The following is a 17,967-nucleotide window of genomic DNA, read 5'->3' on the forward strand; positions in this document are numbered from 1 at the left end:
GTTTTTCATCATAGGTGTGAAGTGTGAAAGCTCCCAGATAAAAGAACAATTTTGGCTGACAAACAACCCTTGAACTAGATAGGGTTCTTCGATAGAATGAAAGGGTTCCTTTTGGAGCCATTATTTTCTGAGAGTGTACTGTATATCGTAATTTCACACTGAAATGCTTGACGTTTAAAATGCTGTGAACTGTTCCTTCACCCCAGTAGGCTACACCTAATTACTGTAGTTGCTCTTGAGTTGCTTTGTTTTCAGGAGCAATACCTTGCTATTTCCACTTGTATTCCATTAACAGAGCAGGGGTCAGTGCCCTTCACTCACTGGCTTCGAACTGGAGCTGTGTTCATTGGCATGCACAGAGGTGCCTTTGTGATAGCAAGGTTGAAAAATAACTTTACCATGCCTTCCAGAATGACTCATTTTTACTGCATCCATCTCAGTACCCATGTAATTTAATGACAACATGTGTATGCAATCTCCTGACATCAGAAAAACTAAACTATTTAGCTTCTCTTCACTTTGATGAAAATGATGATATTCATGACGAAGGTCCTTTGAAACGTTTGCTGTTTTTTATACTTTGTGTGATGCACCTTGCACTGTGACACTTTTTTTTGCACCACAATACTTGAATAAAAGAAAAAAAGATTTTGCTAGCTTGGCTTCTTCAACCCGCTGAGACCTAAGCATATTGTAGCTGGTTTTCCCTCCTCTTAGTTTTTAACTCATAACTTTAGTCTGTCTTTTCGTCCATAGTCAAGCCATGGCAAATGTTTCAGAACACAGCTCAGCTACATGGATAAATAATGAAACAGTCATTCCATTGTATCACGCAACAGGGCGGCCTGTAGCGTAGTGGTTAAGGTACATGACTGGGACCCGCAAGGTCGGTGATTCGATCCCCGGTGTAGCCACAATAAGATCCTCACAGCCGTTGGACCCTCCTGTAAGGCCCTTAAACCTCCACGGGAGGATTTTCTCCTGCTTAGTCTAATCAATTGTACATCGCTCTGGATACGAGCATCTGCCAAATGCCATTAATGTTAATGTGTGAACTGCAACCATAAAAGTATTTTATAACACAGTCAACACCTTATGTGTTCCAAGACGTTTTATTCATATTTCTGTCTCTCCAATGTCTTGGCATGAGAAAAAGTAACCGGGCAGATAATAAAGGAGGGTAAAACTTTCCAATGGACTTCTCTTGAATTATTTGTGGTATGTGAGTCCTCTATTTAAAGAACACCCAGTAAGGCCCCCACATCTGTTACGTGTTTTCTAATGTGTAATTACGCTCACCTGAATCCCATTGTGTCTCGTTATCTGTGTATATAATCTGTCTGTTCATTGCCAGATTGTTATGTGCCCTGCTTCCTGCCTGCTATATGCTATATGCTTTTCTCCTGGTAGCTGCTCTTGCTTTCTGTTTACCTGTTTCCTGCGCGGCTGTTTCCTGCCCCCAAGTTCCTGCTTCCGTATCCCATCTCCAACCCTCCATCTCCTCTCCAGCTCCCAGTTCTTTCCCCGTTCCTACCCGCATTGCATTGACTTCCTGATATCAACCCTCGCTTGCCGTTCTGCCTGCTCTGCATTGCCCTGTCTGCCCGGTTTTCCACCCTCGCCTGCCCCACCACCACAAACTGCCTTACCTGTATCCTTCCTGTTTGCTGGCTCTTGAACTTGGACTGAATAACTGTGAATAAACATACTTGTTCTGCCATCTCTGAGTCTGCACTTGGTTCCGATTGCCTGTCCTGTGACAGTTAACAAATGCATTAAATAATAAAAAGGAAATTTAATGTTTAATTAATGTATTTGTCCATCATTAATTCATGTTAAAAACTACATTAGCCAATTCATGAACGTTATTGTTAGGTGTGACCAAAAGTAATTTTATATGTCTCTCGGATGAAACATAAATCACTCACTGGTCATTAAAATCCATCTCAAAGAATGTTAACCCTGGTGTTCAGGTCAAATTATCACAAAACTAGCTCTATACATGTACATAATCATCACTCCCTCCATCTGATAGGCTATATAATCTCTTATATTTCCTATTCACTTAACTCCGCTGCTGAAAAAAACAGCTTGAGCTATGTTTTGAAACAGCTGCTATCTGGTTGACCAGTTCAACAAGCTACATACTCAACGTGGTTTGACCAGCTCAAGCTATGTTTTGAAACAGCTGGTAGCTGGCAATTTGAAGCTGGTCATAGCTGGATTTTATACCAGGGTCCCCAGGTCACTGCTGCAAACGAGAATGTAATTATTATTTGACCCACCTGGTTAAACATGAACATGCATAATGATATTTGGGTGGAACATGGGTTATTATCTTTGGCACTCCCAAACTCCCAAATTTGCCCATTCTCATCTGGATGCTGTCAGTACCAAGACAATAGACCCATTCAGGGCACCCGAAAAGCCTTTTTCTCTGCCCTTGTGATGAACGGGGACAGGGAAAAAACAATAAAACGAGAATTGGCAAGCGGGGAGGGATCCATAATGCACAAAACAAGCCAACACTCAATCTGACTGTGTAAACACCCCATTGTGTCTGTAACAATGTCTGCATCCATTCATTATTTCACTGACTAACGGCTTGCAAAAAAAAGCAGTTGTACGAAAAATATGTCATACCTTATTTAAAACCCTGTCTCGAAAAATAAAAAAAAATGATTTTTCAACGCGATTTGGGGAGCTTGTGCATAACTGAAACTGCATCCTCTTACACTCCGTGCTCCTGTTCCTTGCGCTTTGTTTTCTGCTTTTATTCTCGCGTTTCTTGTCCCTGTGCATTTTCCGTAGCCCTTCACTCTCCTGTTTCTCGTTACCTGTTTCCCTGCACTCGCACCTGTTCGTCATTTCAGTTAATTTGTCAATGTTTTATACCCACCTGTTTGTTCTGTTCCTTGCCAGATTGTTATGTGTCTCAACCATGAGCAAAGTAGTTAGAGGAAAGGCTAGCGTGAGGAACATGCTGAAATAAATCTGAATAAAAGACATTATAATATAATACTTGAGGATATAAGGGGAAAAAGATAAAATATTTCAGCTTTCAGATATTCCAATGTATTTATTTCCCACACACAGTATTTACAATATCTTGCAGCATATTCAGTTTCCTGACAGGAAAGAGCTAAATCATATATTGAGTTCATGCTAATGTGTATAAGAACAAAGACAGAAGCAGCATTGGAAATGTGCGGTGAAGTCCATCATTCATGTAAAAATGGGAAACCTCATTTTTATTGCCCATTCAGGGATAGCGTTTTGAAATTGAAAGGAACTCATGCTTTATTTATGTTTGCCTTGCCTTACCTGCATTCCAGCCATAGTAGTTGTAGTTATTTTTCCTTCTCATTCAATTATTATTATACAATAATGCTCTGGGCCTTTCGGTAGTGTGCTTCCCGGGAGGTGTGATCCCTTATGAAAAATGAAAGGTAGAGGAATGAAAGGAAACTGTATTAGATTCTAATTAGTGAATGATTCATTTGACTGCGCCACAATGAAAACTATGTCATTAATCTCCTTTTTAAGTCACATTTACAACAGTTTGCATTAAGCGTATTTGCATAAATAGGTATGCAAAACTGCAGGGCTGCATGGTCTGCTGGTTTTTAGCATGTTTTTAGTGTGTTTAAGACATTGATTGGCTTAGGAATCCATGTAACTTATTTCCAGGGCATTAACTGGCTGCTGATTGAATGGAAACCACAAAAACCTTCTGATATTGCAGTCCTCCTGATTGGAGTTTCAAATAAGAACACTTAAAAGAAAACATGCTTTTATGAGCATAACAAGGATAAGTTCAAATATACTGTGTTAATCATATGTGCAGATGGTTTTGCAGCAGGATTGTTGTGAAATTGTATATTGCTTTGTATTTTACTTTTTTGTTTTGTTTCTAAAGTTTGGGCTGTGCTGCCATCATAACACACTACACTACATTACATGAATGTTTTATATTTTTGTGAAGTTCTTTCAGGGAGACTGAATTCATTAGAAAAGCACTTGGCTGGTTCACAGAGAAATTACTGTAGCAGTGGTGCTTAATATTGGCTGAGAAACTATAAAATGAAGTCAGTGCGAGGCCAGATCTTTGATGTCCAAAATATTGTTTTACTCGCAACATTTTAATAACTCAAATCTAATCCCAGATAAATCGTAGCGGTATGTCTGATACTAAGAAACAGCATTTAAAAATGATTTCTCCAGCATCGGAAAGGATGAGAGATAAAATGCCTCAACAGCCATGGAAAAATATAATACAAGAATATATTAAAATGCCTTTTACAGTTATTGGGCTGCAGGGAACATTCAATCCAACCAGCATGACATTCTATGAGATATGGCTTTTATATACTTACACAATGTTTTTCATTTATTTCAGTGGCTGCTTATTGTGTGATACGCAAGAATATTTGGGGAAAATTTTTGAACACTTGGGCCATGTTCTCAGTAATTGTAACATTGTGGTTCAAGCCAAATTGGAAATGGATAAGATTTGTCCAAATCAGGTCTGAATCTACACATTTAGAGGTAGCCTTGGTTGGATTCTGCTGGTATTAGATTTGAATGTAAACATTGCATGTGAACTCCCCTGACCATCCAAAGAGTTTGTTGGTATGGAGGTGCCATTTTATGTTCATTTTTAGACTTTGTGACCTCATGATACAACCAATCTCTGTGATTGGGTTACTCCCTCCCTCACCATCTTCCTTAGCATCAGTGGGGATAATATGCACTTGCCTCCTCTTCCTGGTAGGTTTTCAACAGTTCCATATGTTTTATGCCTTTTTACAGTGTTAAGTGGTATGTTTAACCATTTATGTATTTTTTATACCCATTACCCGACCTGTGATAGTCAATTACCATCTGTGTTGTCTGAATTGACAGTTCTTTGACGTTTCCCTTGCTAATCGTTGAAAAAGGGATTTTGCATGCTTGTCACCTCATTTCTATACTATATATATATATATATAGTGAAACAGGATGTGATGGAATGACACTATGTCGTTAATTTAGCCTGAGATTAACAGAATTAAAGTAAAATTGTATTGCCAATTTCACTTTGTTAGATTTTATTTGCAATAATTGTTAGGGGTGCCAATAATCTTGGCACCTGTGGTTTTTAGAAAAAATGAGACAAAACATAATAAACAGGAGAGTAAAAGTGCTGAAATAAAAGTATATCATTTTCCTGTATGTTTGAACATAATATACATATCGTTATCCATGATGTTTCTTATATTCCTTTATTCTAGATTTTTATTATCCAGTGGTCCAGGGGGCAAAGCACTGGTTCTGAATATTTTAAGTTTTTTAGTTTAATTAAAGCAGACTAATTCCTCTTTGTTTCTGTTGGGGTTGTGAGACCTTATCCTGTGCCTTTAATGTCTGTAGGGAAGTTAAGGTGATACCTCATAAAAGCAACCAAAACAGATTAAAAAAACACAAGAATCAGAAAAAGAAAAATGTGTTTAGAGACTGGGAACATTTTGCAGCACCAAGCTTCTCCCCACATTTCCTCTGTCTTGTGAGTCCTCATTAAAGCGACAGAAGGAATTAAAGATTGCAGGCGCGAACGCACAACCTCCCTCTGTGGAAAGAGCCTATCCTTCGCCTCCAGAACCTTCACACTCCACAACTGTTTTTAGTGAACTGACAAAGCCAACAGAAATCATTAGCTTTTAATCAAAACCTCAGAGATTCAGAGAAAGGTTTGCCGCCCCCTAGAGCACTGGAGATCAAGACAAAATAAATAACTCACTCCTCGTGCTTACAGCTTTAAGCAGAAAAAAGCCATCAGAGTTAAACGAGCTGGAGCGCAGAAGATTTCAGTCTGCAACCTCCTACAGTCATGACGCAAGGACAAATTACTGCTCCACTCCGGAACTTTGCAACAATTTCACACTTACAACTATAATAAGAAATAGTCTATAGAATAAGCACAAAGGGGCATCAACACCTTAGCACCTTAAAGGCAGACTCTCCATACAATATTTGATTGAACCTACTGGCACAGCTCTTGTTTACGACCCAATTAAAAGGGATTTGAATTGAGATCCTATTAGAATAATGTTGTCAGTCAATCTCTCTGAAATACTCACCACTGTACTACAGGGATTCCAGTTTATTCTCTTTTTTATTATTTGTGTCCTGATTGTTTCTGTTTGAATTGTAACTTTTTGTATTATTACAAAGTGCATGGTGAGTGGAGTGTATTCATTCAGAAAATTTTAAAAAAGCTGAAATGGAAGATGTTTGTCTTATGTTAAGCCCTGAAAAACGTCTTTTAACCACCTGCTTGGATGACAAAAAAGTAATTACTCTAGAAAACAGTTGTAGGTTACGATGAGGCAATAGAAGCGCTGCACTTCTACAATGTAGTAGAAGCTACAATATGCTGCTAGAATTCTGTAAATGCAGCTCGCCATTGACGGCAGCCGCTCTATACATTCTGAGACATTCCTGCTGAAATCAGGGACGCTCGATACCAGCAGTGTCTAGCATGTTACATTTCGGTTCGCTACAACTGAGGTCACCATATAATGTCTTCCCATTATCCTCTCATCCGCTGTCGTGGTTTGTCTGTGCTACCATGGTACAGAATAAAGGGATGCAGAGCAGCCTGTTAAAACCACAGGGAGTCTCCTCTACCTTCTTCTCCATCCATTATCGACAGTGTGTTTACTTCACAGCCAGTGGGGGAATTGCAAAGCATCTGGCACAGTCTCAGGGAGAGTGCAGTAATCAGTGCTAGCTCTGAACAAACATGTCCGATCCAGCGCAACCGTAAAGTTAGGTGTGAAGCCTAAAGCCAAGGCTCCGAGGGCAGATGCTATTGATTGTTCACAGAATTTATTTTAGACCCAGCATAGGTTCCATTACGTATTCTTAATCGTGCAAGTTCCGGCTTCCACAATTAAAATAAATATGTTTCTTCATGGAACTGAGTTGATTTTCAACACATTTTCATTAGTTGAGAATCAGTTATTTTCAACTCACGTACAGATATTCTTCAAGTGAATAGCTGAAAAATAAAAATAGACAAAGGCAAAACATTTTAGGGCCAAGCTCTCATCACTGCCATTCACTTGGGTGGATGGTTTCCACTTATGTAATTCAGCAAGGAGTCTAAAATCAGTTTTGACAGATTTTCTCTTTTAATGTGTAATTACTTAGTTATACCTCTCAGTAAGAACCAATTTTTTTGTCTCCTGTCTTCATTGAAGCCAAAACATTCAAATTCTAAGCATCTTTTGAAAATGTACTAAAGGATGTTCCAGTGGCAATGGACATTTTGCATTGTAATAGGTCACTGGTCACTGGACCCTTGTCCAATCAGAAAATGAGACAGAAAATAATGAGTATCTTAATCAGTGCTGATCACATTCAGTGATCATGGAATAAAGCAGTCAAAAGAGTTTGAATAAAAACCTTTATTTGTTAAAAATAATTTACACATGTGGATACTATACTTAACAACAAACTGAACACAAACAGAATGTATATTACATACTTAGCATACAGTAAAAGGAAGAAAAGAGATGGTTCGCATCCCGAATGATCAAAAAAATGACACGTCCTGGGTAAATATGCGCATTCCAAACCGGATCACATCACAAGTTGGACAGAGTGCGTCTGCAGTGCTGAAGCACTGATCTCAAGGAGAAGGAATTTATCGGCAAGGAAAAAATCCCTCGGAAATGTACTGACTGTTTTCAGTTTTTGGTAAAGGGCACAAAAAATATAATTTTAAAACTGTGAAGACTTGCCTCAAAGCATTTGCATGCTTCAGAAGTCTCTCCCAAGCAAGGCGGAACCGTGTCTTAGACGGAAATGTTATGCAATCAGCCTGCAGTTCAAAGGAATCCATTCTGAGTATGATAACAAAGTATTTGTCCTGGCATCCTGGTTTCCATTTTCTGCCCTCAGAGTCTCAAAAGGTTTCCATGGGGTTATCACACGGAGCCTTCCCCTCCCTGCAAGTGTGTCGCCCCCGCCAAGGGCCTCACATGGACTGGATGCCCTCAAAGCCGCAGAACTTCCAGCGTTTTTCCAGAGTGGCTCCCACACCGCTGAACTCCTGCTTGAACATGCGGGGCAGCCGGATCATTAGCCGTTCCAGCTCAGCCGCTGAGACCTGAGGAGTGTGTCATAGGATATGTTCAGGAGGACAAGCACACTGGCTGCATCCAAAATCAAACACTACACACTACGCATTATACATGTAGACTATCATTTGGCGTGCATAAGGTGGATGTAGTACACAATGCAAAATGTAAGATGGATTTTCAGACATTCGATGCGGTCATAGAACGCCGCCACTTTAAACACAATGCGTGTTGGCGACAGCGGCTAGTTGATGTGCCTTTGTGTAAGGAAAGATTTGAAACATAAATATATCCATTGATTTTGAGGATGTTCTGCTTAGTTAAAGGTCATACTGCCATTTAAATTGTTCAACACTTTCACCATTGTTTTGGTTTGAACACCACCCTTCTATTTGCCTGGGTCATCACCTAGTGCAATGCACTATGGGATACATGTGCCAGCATAGTGTCCAGTGTTTGCACACTTTCATATTTCACCAAATGTTGTGTGGCATCCAGGTAGCTTTAGCACACTCATTTATACAGCTATGGTTTTGTACATAGTAATACTATTTTGACATCCTAAATAGTAATAGTAAGTAAGATAGTATGCAATTTCAGATGCGGCCATTGTCTACGGCATGCATGCATACTGCTTTTCAGCTTGTGAAACAAGGATGGGAACCCCTGTTCTCAGATGGCTGTACGCGTTTCTGGATATCATGCCACCTTATCAAGGGGAAGACTACTCTTGGGGAGAGTGTGTGGCTTATTGATTGGGAAACTAGCCTTGTAATCAAGTTTTTACACTCCAGAGCCAACAGCAGAACCTGTATTGCTTTGCTAAAAAAGATACATCCAGTCCTTTTCCAATGGGAAATCTGGTGTTCAAGCAGGAACACATATAAATACGTAGTTTACATCTGTACAATTGATCCTCATGTCTGTACATCATTCACTGAGCACATTACTGCTGACAATTGAATGAGGTCTCAGTTCAAAATGATCCAAACGGATAATGTCATTCAATCTAGTATTACAGTGTAAAATGTCTGGCAGATCATCATAGAAATGTGAGAAGAAGATCATCACAGCGTCAAACAAACCTCAAAACAGAGGTAGAAAAGATGAAAAGTTTTTTTTTTACTTTTAAAAAAACTGAGGCAGTTCTGACAATGATGTGCAAAATAATGAGCAGAATGTTCTTTGTAGCAGTGAGACTTGCTGGGATGTCTTCTGCTCAAGAGAATTGTACACATTGAGAGATGACAGTCTTTCGGAAAGCTCCCCAGAATTACTGGTAGCTTTGTAGTTTTGATGTGAAAAATGGATGTAGCGTGGCTTCATTATCCGTCAGTCTGAGGTAAAAAGATCAAGTCCCTCTGGACTGTCAGGAGCCCATGTAACTCATGCACATACTTTTTGGGAATTTCACATCAGACGGTGACTGATAAATTAACTAGGTTAAATATATACATTTGAACAGACCTGGGTCAAACATGTAATTGCTTTGGATTCAAATACTTTTCTGTGCTCAATTGACGTTGCCTGAAGCAATTGAGACAACCAGGGGGACCAGCAGGTAGGGTTTGCAGTTTTTAAGACCATTTTGTCAGTTCAAATACACCAAACAAGCTCAGTAAAGTGTAGAAATGTGTTTGAATCCAGAACAATTTGACCCAGGTCTAGAATACACATTGTTTATCTAAATGCACTAGCATTTAGTTGCTTTATAGTGTGTAGATAATCAGTAGATACATGGCTGATTGACAGGCTGCTTAATATTAGCATGGGGAAACGCAGCCCTGTACCTTTTAAAATATGGGGATATTTTACCATTGTTGATGTTGACAATGCAATGTACATTAATAAACATTTTTATCCAGCAAAAGAACAAAACCAAAAGCGCAATGACATTGTGGGGCGACATGGCTCAGGCAGTAAGAGCAGTTGTCTGGCAGTCGGAGGGTTGCCGGTTCGATCCCCCGCCCGGGCTGTGTCGAAGTGTCCCTGCGCAAGACACCTAACCCCAAAATGCTCCTGACATTTACATTTTAGTCATTTGGCAGACGCTTTTAATCCAAAGCGACTTACAAGTGCATAGGTTCTACCATAAGTCAAAGCATCACATCCAGAAACTAGCAAAATACACAGGAAATGCTGTTCTAAACATAGTTGTCATCAGAAGTTTATTTTTATTTATTTTTTTGGGGGGGGGGGGGGGTTAGACAAGGATAGGGATCTCAGAAAGGAGGGGCAGGGGAAATCAGGAGGGAGGACAAAGGTAGAGTTTTGAGTCCGCGTCGAAATAGGGGGAGGGATTCTGCTGTTCTGACAGTGGTAGGCAAGTCAGCTGGTCGACGAGCTGGTCGGCGCCTTGCATGGCAGCCAATCGCTGTGAGTGTGTGTATGAATGGGTGAATGAGAAGCATCAATTGTACAGTGCTTTGGATAAAGGTGCTATATAAATGCCAACCATTTACATTTCTGTAAATGTTGCTACATCAAACATTTTTTTTAAAATGCTTAGCTGGATAAATCTAAAAATTTTACATCAATTTGTTCTACCCAGTCTCATGATAAATATACCTCTGAGCACTTTTTAGAAGATGGAAGATTACGCTATCACAGGGATTTTTGCTGCAGTTTTGAAATTAAATTTAGACCTTAAATTACTACAGAAATTACTGAGCACTTATGCTCAGGTGATGGGCAAGACAACTCCACTGGTTTAGAGTAGTGGTTTAATTGAGCAGTTAGCATGTTAGCTTCTCCAGTTTGCGATCGGTTTTCAAAAACCACAGTTATGCAATAATATATCGGACTGCTTGCCATAAATACAACAAACTATATTACATCGAAATTAATCAAGCAGGAGGGTCTAAGGAAAGTCTTTCAAATGTTTTTTCATTATCTTATGTTCTGTTGTTAAATTCTAACAGCCACCACATGATGCCAACTAGTCTATTGTATACTTTAAAATGAAGTTCCGGAGGATTTAATAAATGCTCGTAAATGTTAATAATAAATGTTAATTCCTTAAGTTACCACCTCTAGTGGACATTTTGTTTTAACACTGCAGCAAAGTGTACCTGTGGGAATGTAGTCTTCGTTCTGCAAAAAAAGTACATTCTTATATTCCATGAGACTGGGCTGAGTTTGTTTGAATTAGAATGAACCTAAAATTTAGAAATTGGGAAAACCTAAAACATATAGGTGAACGAATTTTAGGTTTATCCAAATAAGTGTAGTTAAAGTATGCAGGTTTACCTTTGCGTCCAGTCTTTGAATGTATGACCACAGATACTCTATGTTAGCTCCAAAGGGGTGGACGTGGAGGAAGGTAGATATTATCCCTGCGGAAGAAGAAGCAGGCTGTGACCGAGCATTTCTGTGATTCAAATGCAGGGCTTGATTTAAAGTATCTGGCAGATACATATATAGGGTATGACTGAATGAGTCTGACTGAAATATGGACTTGGTTTAAAGCAGTGACCTTCATTCCTGGTCCTGAACAGCCGCAGGGTCTGCTGGTTTTTGATTTTGCCTTAATAGCAGCAACCAATTCAAACTCAAGAAACCAGGTGAGGTGAGTTAACTGTGAAATCAACTGCTTTCATTGATCAATTAAGTCCTGAATCACAAAAAAAGCCAGCACACCCTGTGGCTCTCCAGGACCAGGAATGGAGACCACTGGTTTAAAGTGTTTTTGAGTGAATAAAGACTTTCAATTTGTCTGCGACTGAATTGCAGGGTTTGATCAAATGGCTATGTGATTGAAACACAGGTCTTTTTTTGGCTGTGCCTTTGAATGAAATACAGGAGCTTTAATTCTGTCTGTGACAGAAACATAAGGATAACTTACTGAGTATGCTACTGAAATATAGGGTTTGACAACTATGATGAAAAAAAACATCTGGTAGCTGATTAACCCAATGTGATTGTGTGTCTGACTGAAATGCGGGGTTTGACTGCACATATCTGAATGATTAACAGTACCCATTCTGTTGTGTACTTAACTGAAATATGGGCTTTGTTTAAACATCTTTAACTCGAATAGAGTTTGAGTTTGATGTGATGGGTTGGGAGCCGTGCGCCATCGACCGGGCACAAAATAATACGGTCCACGCACGGTCCTAACGTTGCTGACCGAGCAGAAAGAAGCCACTTAAGCTCATTACACTGGAGAGGTCCCAGAAGGGTAATGCCACATTGCTGGACGCAGGGAGGGAGCACAGTCCTATCTCCTGAGAGCGGCAAGCCAATATTTATTTCCTTGATTTATATGCCGTAACACTGACAATTACAGGAGAACCTAATTCAATTCCCTCCCTGAGACCTACTTTCACGCACCGCCACTTCCTCCAGCTCGAGGAGGGAACGGGGGTGGGGAGGAGGTGATTAGGTGACGTGAAGGTGCCAGGACTAATTTTAAAATGAGGAACGCAGCAGCAGCCTCGACACTGGCGCTAACGTTTGGCTCAACTCTGCCCTATAGCGTTTAGCTGTTGCTAATCCGCTGATTGGCGCTATCTTGCTTCACAGTGCTCCTGGAGTAAAAACATCATTATTTGTACACGATCGATTGTTTGTGTAATTACTGGCACTTGCGACTGCATTTTAACACACCACTATGAAGCCATTCGTGCAGCCTTATCTTTCATCGGCGTTAAGCCTGTATATTTGTTTTCCACAGACAAAATCAGGGAATAGATGGAAATGAAATAGATGTATCTATTTATACAGTACGTAGGATGGTATGTATCACCAGGCAGCTAATACAAATGAATCCTTGAGGTTGTTTGTGTCCTGAGTAAAGAATAGCAGTTCTGGGACTGGGGGCAGAGACTAGAGAAATTTGTCATTTGTGTTTTACTGACTCTTCGCTCTTTTTCTCTGGAAATGAGTTTTCCCTTTTCTCTCGTTCTGGCTGAGGGGCTTTGAGTCTGCCTCTTGCTCCTTGGTTCTCGCAAACTGGAGTTTCTCTCACCGAACAAGGCGGCAGCAGTGGTGCATGTAGCCGCAGGACATAGGACAGCCATGTGTGAGCGTGTGTGTGTGGGCGTGCGTGTGTGCATGTGTGTGTGTGTGTGTGCGTACGTACAAGTGTGTGTGTGTGTGTGTGTGTGTACAGATTAGAGGCCATCACTGGACAGCAGCATAACAAAGGGGTTTAATTCAACAGCCTCTCAAACTGCTCACTCCAGTCTGCCGAAGAACCCTTATACCGGTGCTACTCAACTCCTCGTCCTGCGGGCCGCAGTATCTGCAGGCCTTTGCTCTGACCATGCGCTACACCACCAATTATTTAACCTGCTTGGTTCAGATAATAAGCTAATTAGTGAAATCAGGTGGTGTAGCGCACAGTTGAAGCAAATGCCTGCAGACCCTGCGGCCCACAGGACGTGGAGTTGAGTAGAGCTGCCTTATACTGTCACTTTCCCTGCCATTGTGCCTTATTCTTGTCATCTCTTCATTTCCCTGTTTTATGTATTTGTTTGTTCTATGTTCAGTTTCATGTTTTCCTTGTCATGTCCTCTGTCTTAGTTATTTTCCGTTTCCCCATTTGTGTGTTCTCTGTGTTCCTGTTTTCCCTTTCTCCCAGTTACTTGTCTCCACCCCCACACCATGTATGTATTTTCTCTGGTAAATGTCTCTTCTCATTGTCCCGTCGTTAGTGTAGCATAAATGCCTGCCTGTTTCGTTGTTCTGTGCAGGTTTTGTTTTGTTTTGTTTGCTTGTTCCCAGTGGTTCTAGCCTCTGCTTCCCTGTTCTGTTACCTGCCTGTTCTTTGCCCTGCATGTTTTGGTTTCTCGTCCTGCCACCTGCATGCTTCTCTGCCTTACCCCGGATCCGACCCTCACTCACCTGGACCTCCCTCTGTGCCCTGGACCTATCCTCCAGCACCCTTCTTTGTCCGACTCCAGCCCTACCGTCTTGATCCCCTGGCTTCGACATCCACCTGCCTGATCCCCTGTACCTTCACTTGGATTCTGACCCGTGCCTGGACTTGACTACAAACTCTGTTTATTCCTGCATTGTCCTGTTTCTGCCATTCCTTGACCCTGTTCTGTCAACCTGTATTAAAAGCCTGCCGTGTCACTTCATTCCGAGTCTACGATTGGTTCTTCGGTCCCTGCCCCTGACATACTACTTCTCCATTTTCTGCCAGAGCAACACTCAAAAAACCCTCCGGATCTCTTCTTTCGTACCCCCTACAGATGGGCATGCTGTGTAGAGTGTAGATGTAGAGATCAAAAGGCCAAGTGCAGAGACGACGCATGATTACCAAGCAACAGGGCCTCCTTCTCCGACCTCAGAGGGCCACGGACTAAGGCCTCCATGCTGTTTTCCTGAGTGTGACAGGATACCACCATGCACCCATTCACTGCCTGCAGACACACAGGGACAGAGCTCACCATATGAACTATACAGTACAGAAACACATTCTCAGACTTCCACACATGCACACTTGCATGCACACTGGCACAAGCATGTACAGATGAAGACATCAAATTATACGCCAAACACATTTCTCTCTTTCTGTCTCTCTATCTCTTACACACACACACACATACACATATGCACACGCAGACACACACTGAACTGCTTTGTACTGGGTTCTTTGCACTTTGTAATTGCTGTCTTCCTTGTGAATCAATGGAGAAAAAAAACTCATTAAAGTTACAAGTCAAATCAAACACACAGTGAAGCCGTGTAGCATCTCTGGAACGCTAAGAGAGTGCGCTATCTCCATAGGGCTGTTTTCTTTGTTCGTTCCCTATGGCAGCCCGCACAAACCCCCCCGGGTGCTACCCCAACTGGCCGTGCATTAGTGTGCATGAAGCGGCTTTACATTGGGTGATGCCTGCCAGCTCCATCCCATGCGATCAATTTTAATGCAGGCCTGTAGTATGTTCAGCGCAGAGCTACACCTTGGACTGGATCCGGGGTTAAAAGTTTAAACCCTACTCATGTGGAGAACTCCAGATGGGAGTTACGCGGGGCACTGAAATAGCAAAGTGCTTTTTGCCATTCCTCTGGGAACCACAATCAATCTAAAAGGATCTGGGAAGTACATCCATGACTTTCAGAAGGAAGGCAAGGTTAAGGCAGTAATGTGGCTTTCTATCCTGGTTACTTCCACCAGGGATGGGGTGGGGGGCTGTACAAAACAAGTACAAACAGAACCAGTAACCTTGAGCTTGAGCTCTTGTTAGCTCAGATGAAAACTGTGACTTTGGAGGAGACAAATCTGCAACTTCCAACAACAAAAAAGTATTTTGAAATTATTACTGAGAAAAGACATCCACATACAAACTGTTCACAAATTCAATAACAATTTCCAATGAGAAGAGCGTCCCGGTCTGATTTGAGCATCGCCACAGATTCCAAAGCCTCATTTAGATCCTGCATTCCTACTCTCCGACAGGAGACTTGGACTGGTAGTAGGAATTTCCTTTGCTATATCACGGAATGGAACGTCCTTCACTGCAGTGTTGCCCTTGGACATGCGCCTGAATTTTCAGAATCATGAAGTTAGATTGTTGCAGAGTTAAGTATCTGCTGGGCTTATAGAATCTGCCGCGTTGTCTCCAGACTTCGGTCAATTACTTAATTCGGAATAATTACTTATTCAAATATTTTCTGTGCTGGACTGAGCTTGCCTGGTTGCAATTTTTTTTAGTATTTCAATACACCACCCAGCTGAAAAAAACAGCTCAAGCTAGGTTTTTAAAAAGCTAGTAGCTGGTTGAACAGCTCCATACTCAACATGGTATGACCAGTTCATATCTGGACTTTAAGCTCAGCAACGTGTAGTAAAGTATTTGGATCCAAAACAATTATGTAATTGAATCAGGCATGGTTGTCTCCTGCCCTTCTGGTAAGAGGGGCAGTCTTACCTTCTCAGGCCCCTCTGTGGAGCTCATCTCTGTAGCTTCCAGGCCATTCAGAAGCTAATAACAGAGAAATAATATAACAGGCAGTCAGTGAGCCAGTCGCAATAGGGTTCTGATGCGCATATGAAAGATTGATTCCACACAACATGAAATTGGCATGACAATTCAAGTTATCTTAGATAATTATGTAATGACTAGGGTCAGCATTATTTTCAAAGCAGTTTTCTCACTTGCATTTCTGTCATCCCTCCACATTAAATCTCATTAGAGCCTTCTCTGATCACATATGTTAGACAATTATCATACTACACCTCCCCAGTTATCAATGTCGATAAGTCAATTGCACCGTAACGATGATTGACAGCAATATTCCCATACATTCTGCAGTCACTTCAGTTACTACAACTACAGACATATTTATACAGTGTTTTTCTTTAATCGTTGCACAGTAGCCTACACACATGAAAAGTATGGATAAATTGTCTGCACAAATGATGCAAAGAAAGCTATTCAGAATAATGGGAATGGTATCTAAGTTTGCATATGTTCTGTAGGAGTTTAACTGGTAGATACGTATGTACCTTGCTCTGTTATCAACAAGTAACTTGCGAAGTAAATGAGAAGTAATTAAAAAATAAACAAATAAAACATGCAAAACATAATTGTCAGTGCCATCTGTTGACTCATCTATGACCCCACGCATGCTGTCAACTGACTTTAACAGTTCCTTTATATTTTATTTGTGTCAGCAGCTGTAGCACATACCATTGTCTGAGCCTGAGTACTACTTCAGAATTGTTTACACGCTTATTGAGAAATGCATATAATATGGGGTTAGCTTGTTTTTGTCGTCAAATGTTTGCACTCAAAAAGGCATCAATCAAATGGTGGATGACATCTACTTACCTGCCACTCAAAGTGCTCCTATGCCCTACTGACTGCTCATTTCCCCTTGCTGCTGGTCTCCATACATGACCGTAGTTGTTGTTTTGATTGTAAATGTCAATCTATTTTTTGTGTGTATGGGTGCATAGAACTGCAAACTATGAGGAATATATAGACTCCTTTTGTGTGCAGTGTAGCAGATGGATGGGCACAAATTTTCAGTGGCACAAATTAACCAGTAATTTTATCATTAGTCAGTGTGCTAATCCAGTGTCCATGGGAACCTCACAAGGATTATTCTGAGGCTCCCATAGGAGCCAAGATTATATTAATTGTAGTGCAAATTTGAGTCATTGTGGGTCACATGCTTTATTAGACACTTTTGTCATGCCCTTTTTAAACCCCCTCTGGAAAAAGGCATGTGCTAAATTTAAATCCTTGTGGGACATGGCAAATCTAGCAATGACTCCTACTATCAGTTCTGACTCTGATAGCTTGATATTCACTCTGCACTTTGCACAACCTTTTTGTTTGGACTTTTGTAAGTCCCTTGGGATAAATGTACGCGCTAAATTATTAAATGTATTGTGATGCAATGTGTGCAATGTGTCTCTATGCTCCCACTTTCACCATCAAGATAAAACACCAGATATTTGAAGAATTCGGATCATTCTGAGGTTATAAAATTACTTCAGCTAAGTCCATTCTGATGCCGCTGCATACTGCTGCCAAGCTAACATCACGTCTAACATCTTTTCCAATACAGATACAGCCTTCTGGCTTTTCATACCTTGGGATCAAAATTCAAAAATTCAACCCAAGTAGAACTTAATCAGTGAAGAAAACGTTTTGGCAACACTGGAAGAAGCTAAATTGTATCTCGCAAAATGGTCTCCTTTGATTTTTCTTACCACATATAAACTACTTATTTTCCGTGCTTCCTCTAAAACCACTGAAAATGTATTTTGTGATTTAGATACTTTGTGTAGGAACTTTATCTGGAGCAAGAAACGGTCTAGAATACGTTTTACAACCTTACAGCAACCGATACTGGCAGATAAAGTTTCACAATTGGT

The 17,967-nt window shown here is 40.8% G+C and overlaps 1 protein-coding gene across 4 annotated transcripts in view; it reads right to left on the minus strand.

Annotated features, from left to right (window-relative positions):
- Nucleotides 1-7,436: 7,436 nt before the first annotated feature.
- Nucleotides 7,437-17,967, minus strand: part of LOC133124234 (ecto-NOX disulfide-thiol exchanger 1-like) — a 92,198-nt gene continuing 81,667 nt past the window's right edge. For 3 of the 4 annotated variants that reach the window (XM_061235239.1, XM_061235238.1, XM_061235237.1), the window contains exons 11-14: nt 16,010-16,063; nt 14,395-14,497; nt 11,376-11,461; nt 7,437-8,155 (exon numbers count right to left, since the gene is read on the minus strand). In XM_061235239.1, the coding sequence (XP_061091223.1) occupies nt 8,024-8,155; nt 11,376-11,461; nt 14,395-14,497; nt 16,010-16,063 (375 nt within the window). In that variant the 3' untranslated portion in view covers nt 7,437-8,023. The remainder of the gene's footprint in view (nt 8,156-11,375; nt 11,462-14,394; nt 14,498-16,009; nt 16,064-17,967) is intronic. The other variant, XM_061235240.1, reaches the window with a different exon arrangement.

The sequence above is a fragment of the Conger conger genome, chromosome 3, assembly GCF_963514075.1.
Source record: "Conger conger chromosome 3, fConCon1.1, whole genome shotgun sequence".
In the NCBI taxonomy this organism is placed as follows: domain Eukaryota; kingdom Metazoa; phylum Chordata; class Actinopteri; order Anguilliformes; family Congridae; genus Conger; species Conger conger.